This window comes from Salmo trutta, unplaced genomic scaffold (genome assembly GCF_901001165.1).
Source record: "Salmo trutta unplaced genomic scaffold, fSalTru1.1, whole genome shotgun sequence".
Lineage (NCBI taxonomy): Eukaryota > Metazoa > Chordata > Actinopteri > Salmoniformes > Salmonidae > Salmo > Salmo trutta.
The window spans coordinates 1,522,091-1,529,590 of NW_021823258.1; the positions used below are offsets into that span (position 1 = coordinate 1,522,091).

Below are 7,500 nucleotides of genomic sequence, written 5' to 3' on the forward strand. Positions count from 1 at the left end.
ACACCCTGTAGGTACTGGGTCAGCTATACCCTGTAGGTACTGGGTCAGCTACACCCTACAGGTACTGGGTCAGCTACACCCTACAGGTACTGGGTCAGCTACACCCTGTAGGTACTGGGTCAGCTATACCCTGTAGGTACTGGGTCAGCTATACCCTGTAGGTACTGGGTCAGCTACACCCTGCAGGTACTGGGTCAGCTATACCCTGTAGGTACTGGGTCAGCTATACCCTGTAGGTACTGGGTCAGCTACACCCTGTAGGTACTGGGTCAGCTATACCCTGTAGGTACTGGGTCAGCTATACCCTGCAGGTACTGGGTCAGCTATACCCTACAGGTACTGGGTCAGCTATACCCTGTAGGTACTGGGTCAGCTACACCCTGTAGGTACTGGGTCAGCTACACCCTGTAGGTACTGGGTCAGCTATACCCTGTAGGTACTGGGTCAGCTATACCCTACAGGTACTGGGTCAGCTATACCCTGCAGGTACTGGGTCAGCTATACCCTGCAGGTACTGGGTCAGCTATACCCTGTAGGTACTGGGTCAGCTATACCCTGTAGGTACTGGGTCAGCTACACCCTGTAGGTACTGGGTCAGCTATACCCTGTAGGTACTGGGTCAGCTATACCCTGTAGGTACTGGGTCAGCTATACCCTGTAGGTACTGGGTCAGCTACACCCTGTAGGTACTGGGTCAGCTATACCCTGTAGGTACTGGGTCAGCTATACCCTGTAGGTACTGGGTCAGCTACACCCTGTAGGTACTGGGTCAGCTATACCCTGTAGGTACTGGGTCAGCTATACCCTGCAGGTACTGGGTCAGCTACACCCTGTAGGTACTGGGTCAGCTATACCCTGTAGGTACTGGGTCAGCTATATCCTGCAGGTACTGGGTCAGCTATACCCTGTAGGTACTGGGTCAGCTATACCCTGTAGGTACTGGGTCAGCTATACCCTGTAGGTACTGGGTCAGCTATACCCTGTAGGTACTGGGTCAGCTATACCCTGTAGGTACTGGGTCAGCTACACCCTGTAGGTACTGGGTCAGCTATACCCTGTAGGTACTGGGTCAGCTACACCCTGTAGGTACTGGGTCAGCTATACCCTGCAGGTACTGGGTCAGCTACACCCTGTAGGTACTGGGTCAGCTATATCCTGCAGGTACTGGGTCAGCTATAGTTCACTGACTACTGACTACAACCTCAGGAGTAGTTAGATAAACAACAGTGACAACACAGTGTAACCTTCATGTGTCCAGGGTTCATAGAGTCTAATATGAAGAGAGAGAGAGATACTTCTGCCTCTTTAGGGTTTCAGGCTGAGTATCTGTAAAGAACTTTCTGACAACTGCTGATGTGAAAACGGCTTCATAAAATACTTTAAAAAAATAAAAAATGTTCCCCTTTTTCCTCCTCAATTTCATGATATCCAATTGATAGTTACAGTCTTGTCCCATCGCTGCAACTCTCGTACGGAGAGGCGAAGGTCGAGAAACACGACCCTGCCAAGCCGCACTGATTCTCGACACACCGCTCGCTTAACCAGGAAGCCAGCCGCACCAATATGTCGGAGGAAACACTGTACACCTGGCGACCGTGTCAGCCTGCATTACGCCTGGCCCGCCACAGGAGTCACTAGTGCACGATGGGACAAGGACATCCCGGCCAGCCAAACCTTCTAACCCGGACGACGCTGGGTCAATTGTGTGTTGCCTCATGGGTCTCCCGGTCACGGCTGGCTGCGACACAGCCCGGGATCAAACCCGGATCTGTAGTGATGCCTCAAACACTGCGATGCAGTGCCTTAGACCGCTGCACCACTCGGGAGGTCCCCTTATAAAATACATTTGATTGATTGATTGATAATATGTGAGAGAAAGTAGGCCAAGTCAGTGCGTACCCTGTCCAGTCTGGCATCGTCGCCCGCTCTCGAAGGAGAAGAGGTTGGAGTCGTAACCGTAGCGACGCAGACAGAGGTAAGGCCACTTGACAGTGTCACGTTTCCTGGTGTGGAGGATAAGCTCCTCCTCTGTCAGCTCCATCAAGCCTGAGCCCAACTCATTACCATCGTCATCCACATTTATCACCTTGAGAGAGAGACAGAGAGGGTGAGAGAAAGAGGGTGAGAGAGAGAGAGGGTGAGAGAGAAAGAGGGTGGGGGGGAGAAGAGAAGAGCGCGAGAGAGAGACAGAGACAGAGAGGGTGAGAGAGAGAGGGTGAGAGAGAGAGGGTGAGAGAGCGTAAGAGACAGGTGTAGAGAGGAGAGAGTGTGAGAGAAAGGGGGAGAAAGAGGCATAGAGAGAGAGAGAGAGGGGGCATAGAGAGAGAGAGAGGGGGCATAGAGAGAGAGAGAGGGGGGCATAGAGAGAGAGAGAGGGGGCATAGAGAGAGAGAGAGGGGGGGGGCATAGAGAGAGAGAGAGAGGGGGCATAGAGAGAGAGAGAGAGAGAGAGAGAGAGAGGGGCATAGAGAGAGAGAGAGAGAGAGACACACACAGAACAGATGAGAAAACCATCAGTGAAACGAGTCTGTGATAAACATTGAGAAAATCTAGGTCTCAATTTGGGATGGATGTGACAAGACACTTAAAAGTCATATTACACTTTGTGAAGAAAGACCCTGATGTATCTATCCATGTGATCTCTAATGAATGTTTTACTAACAGGGTTACAGAACGACCCAATTCAATGGATTATCAGAATTACTACTGTAGCTTCTACTGACAGTTGACCCTCTACACTCCACACAGCCATGTACAGCACAGTGTTAGCAGTAGCACTAGCATCAGGTCTACAGCACAGTGTTAGCAGTAGCACTAGCATCAGGTCTACAGCACAGTGTTAGCAGTAGCACTAGCATCAGGTCTACAGCACAGTGTTAGCAGTAGCACTAGCATCAGGTCTACAGCACAGTGTTAGCAGTAGCACTAGCATCAGGTCTACAGCACAGTGTTAGCAGTAGCACTAGCATCAGGTCTACAGCACAGTGTTAGCAGTAGCACTAGCATCAGGTCTACAGCACAGTGTTAGCAGTAGCACTAGCATCAGGTCTACAGCACAGTGTTAGCAGTAGCACTAGCATCAGGTCTACAGCACAGTGTTAGCAGTAGCACTAGCATCAGGTCTACAGCACAGTGTTAGCAGTAGCACTAGCATCAGGTCTACATCACAGTGTTAGCAGTAGCACTAGCATCAGGTCTACAGCACAGTGTTAGCAGTAGCACTAGCATCAGGTCTACAGCACAGTGTTAGCAGTAGCAGTAGCATCAGGTCTACAGCACAGTGTTAGCAGTAGCACTAGCATCAGGTCTACATCACAGTGTTAGCAGTAGCACTAGCATCAGGTCTACAGCACAGTGTTAGCAGTAGCACTAGCATCAGGTCTACAGCACAGTGTTAGCAGTAGCACTATCATCAGGTCTACAGCACAGTGTTAGCAGTAGCACTAGCATCAGGTCTACAGCACAGTGTTAGCAGTAGCACTAGCATCAGGTCTACAGCACAGTGTTAGCAGTAGCACTAGCATCAGGTCTACAGCACAGTGTTAGCAGTAGCACTAGCATCAGGTCTACAGCACAGTGTTAGCAGTAGCACTAGCATCAGGTCTACAGCACAGTGTTAGCAGTAGCACTAGCATCAGGTCTACAGCACAGTGTTAGCAGTAGCACTAGCATCAGGTCTAGACAAAAGCAGCTATGTCGCAGGCAGAGGGCCAGAGTCAGGCTGACTGGTTAATGATTTGACATATCAGAAACAACCAGACCAGTCATCTGTTGCTATATTACTGGTATCACATGACCCTACCTAGCTGGCCATTAAAGCCAAGCTGTGTCTGGTCTGACTAACAGTACAGTACCTGTCTGTACACATACTATACTGCAGACAGAGTCTGTCTAGCTGTCCTTGTGGAAGCCCTGGATAGAACACTACCACCCTATAACCCGAGGTAGAAATGATCCTTTACCACAGGGAGGAGGAGGGAGGGACAGACAGAGAGAGGGGGGGGAGGGAGAGACAGAAAGGCGGGGGAGAGAGACAGAGAGAGGAGGGGGAGGGAGAGACAGAGAGGAGGGGGAGGGAGAGACAGAGAGGAGGGGAGGGAGAGACAACAGAGAGGAGGGGAGGGAGAGACAGAGAGGAGGGGGAGGGAGGGAGAGACGGAAGGGGGAGACAGACAGAGACAGGCTATGTGCACACTGCCCACAAAATGATGTGAAAACTGAGCTGCACTTCCTAACCTCCTGCCAAATGTATGACCATATTAGAGACACATATTTCCCTCAGATTACACAGATCCACAAAGAATTTGAAAACAAACACAATTTTAATAAACTCCCATATCTACTGGGTGAAATATCACAGTGTGACATCACAGCAGCAAGATGTGTGACCTGTTGCCACAAGAAAAGGTCAACCAGTGAAGAACAAACACCATTGTAAATACAACCCATATTTATGTTTATTTATTTTCCCTTTTGTACTTTAACAGAGGGAGGGAGGAGGCAGCGGGAGGGAGGGAGGAGGCAGCGGGAGGGAGGGAGGAGGCAGCGGGAGGGAGGGGGCAGAGGGAGGGAGGAGGCAGCGGGAGGGAGGAGGCAGCGGGAGGGAGGAGGCAGAGGGAGGGAGGGAGGGAGGAGGCAGCGAGAGGGAGGGGGCAGAGGGAGGGAGGGGGCAGAGGGAGGGAGGGGGCAGCGGGAGAGAGGAGGCAGAGGGAGGGAGGAGGCAGAGGGAGGGAGGGGGCAGAGGGAGGGAGGGGGCAGAGGGAGGGAGGAGGCAGAGGGAGGGAGGAGGCAGCGGGAGGGAGGAGGCAGCGGGAGGGAGGAGGCAGCGGGAGAGAGAGTGACAGAGAGGAAAAAGAGAAGGGAACTCACCTTGAATTTGCTCTGATGCTTATCAGGGATGGAGTCTTTGTCAGGACAGCTACAGTAGCTTCCCATGGCTTGTTCAGAACACCATCTGATCTCTACAGGACAGAGGAGAGACAACACATTATCACTCAGACTGGAACGGCAACCTGGACAAGCTGACACTGACTAGCACTGGAACCTTTACCATCACATGGCTGCATTTCAGATCAAACAGATATCAAGACAAATTAACAGCATGGTACTTGCAATGCCAGGGTTGTGGGTTCGATTCCCATGGGGGACCAGTACGGGGAAAAGTAGGAAAATGTATGAACTCACTACTGTAAGTATTTTTATTTTTTTTTACACATTTGCCTTTGGATGATGCTGTACTTCCCCATAACGGCCAGCAGAGGGCAGGCTGTAGTAACGCCACCACACAAACTCCCTTCTATCCAGGATCTATCCACCAGTCTCTCTCCAGTCCCCTATATCTAACCACTACTAGTCGCTCTCTAGTCCCCTATATCTAACCACTACTAGTCTCTCTCTAGTCCCCTATATCTAACCACTACTAGTCCCCTATATCTAACCACTACTAGTCCCCTATATCTAACCACTACTAGTCTCCCTCTAGTCCCCTATATCTAACCACTACTAGTCTCTCTCTAGTCCCCTATATCTAACCACTACTAGTCCCCTATATCTAACCACTACTAGTCTCTCTCTAGTCCCCTATATCTAACCACTACTAGTCTCCCTCTAGTCCCCTATATCTAACCACTACTAGTCCCCTATATCTAACCACTACTAGTCTCTCTAGTCCCCTATATCTAACCACTACTAGCCCCCTATATCTAACCACTACTAGTCTCTCTAGTCCCCTATATCTAACCACTACTAGTCTCTCTAGTCCCCTATATCTAACCACTACTAGTCTCTCTCTCGTCCCCTATATCTAACCACTACTAGTCCCCTATATCTAACCACTACTATTCTCTCTCTAGTCCCCTATATCTAACCACTACTAGTCTCTCTCTAGTCCCCTATATCTAACCACAACTAGTCTCTCTCTAGTCCCCTATATCTAACCACTACTAGTCTCTCTCTAGTCCCCTATATCTAACCACTACTAGTCCCCTATATCTAACCACTACTAGTCTCTCTCTAGTCCCCTATATCTAACCACTACTAGTCTCCCTCTAGTCCCCTATATCTAACCACTACTAGTCCTCTATATCTAACCACTACTAGTCTCTCTCTAGTCCCCTATATCTAACCACTACTAGTCTCTCTCTAGTCCCCTATATCTAACCACTACTAGTCTCTCTAGTCCCCTATATCTAACCACTACTAGTCTCTCTCTAGTCCCCTATATCTAACCACTACTAGTCCCTATATCTAACCACTACTAGTCTCTCTATAGTCCCCTATATCTAACCACTACTAGTCTCTCTCTAGTCCCCTATATCTAACCACTACTAGTCCCCTATATCTAACCACTACTAGTCTCTCTCTAGTCCCCTATATCTAACCACTACTAGTCTCTCTCTAGTCCCCTATATCTAACCACTACTAGTCCCCTATATCTAACCACTACTAGTCTCTCTCTAGTCCCCTATATCTAACCACTACTAGTCCCCTATATCTAACCACTACTAGTCTCTCTCTAGTCCCTATATCCAGTCCCAACTAGTTGCTGACATTGACATACAGCACACAGGCCTAACCTATATGCAGTATCCATCAATGTTCCAGGTGCCCTCCCCAGCGCTGGGTCCTGAGTCACACCTTCTCACCCTGTCCTCATCATGGCATGTCCTCATCATGGCATGTCCTCATCATGGCCTGTCCTCATCATGGTCCTCTCACATCAGCCTACAGAGGAGAGAGAGACAGAGATTCAATATTGGTATTGATGCTTTGTCATTCAAATGCACTCAACCACACTACAGATGACAGTACATCAGAGAGGACTCCAACACACTACAGATGACAGTACATTAGTAGAGATGACTCCAACACACTACAGATGACAGTACATTAGTAGAGAGGACTCCAACACACTACAGATGACAGTACATTAGTAGAGATGACTCCAACACACTACAGATGACAGTACATTAGTAGAGAGGACTCCAACACACTACAGATGACAGTACATTAGTAGAGAGGACTCCAACACACTACAGATGACAGTACATTAGTAGAGAGGACTCCAACACACTACAGATGACAGTACATTAGTAGAGATGACTCCAACACACTACAGATGACAGTACATTAGTAGAGATGACTCCAACACACTACAGATGACCAGTACATTAGTAGAGATGACTCCAACACACTACAGATGACAGTACATTAGTAGAGATGACTCCAACACACTACAGATGACAGTACATTAGTAGAGATGACTCCAACACACTACAGATGACAGTACATTAGTAGAGATGACTCCAACACACTACAGATGACAGTACATTAGTAGAGATGACTCCAACACACTACAGATGACAGTACATTAGTAGAGATGACTCCAACACACTACAGATGACAGTACATTAGTAGAGATGACTCCAACACACTACAGATGACAGTACATTAGTAGATGACTCCAACACCTACAGATGACAGTACATTAGTAGAGAGGAC

General features: G+C 48.9%; 1 protein-coding gene across 4 annotated transcripts in view; it reads right to left on the reverse strand.

Moving 5' to 3' along the window:
• LOC115189951 (fibroblast growth factor receptor substrate 2) overlaps window positions 1-7,500 on the reverse strand; it is a 64,011-nt gene that overhangs the window by 6,778 nt on the left and 49,733 nt on the right. Inside the window, exons 2-4 of one of the 4 annotated variants that reach the window (XM_029748475.1) lie at window positions 6,662-6,723; window positions 4,870-4,962; window positions 1,900-2,086 (exon numbers count right to left, since the gene is read on the reverse strand). In XM_029748475.1, coding sequence (XP_029604335.1) covers window positions 1,900-2,086; window positions 4,870-4,935 — 253 coding nt within the window. In that variant the 5' untranslated portion in view covers window positions 4,936-4,962; window positions 6,662-6,723. Of the gene's footprint in view, window positions 1-1,899; window positions 2,087-4,869; window positions 4,963-6,575; window positions 6,724-7,500 lie in introns of all 4 variants that reach the window. The other 3 variants (XM_029748474.1, XM_029748473.1, XM_029748472.1) reach the window with 3 other exon arrangements.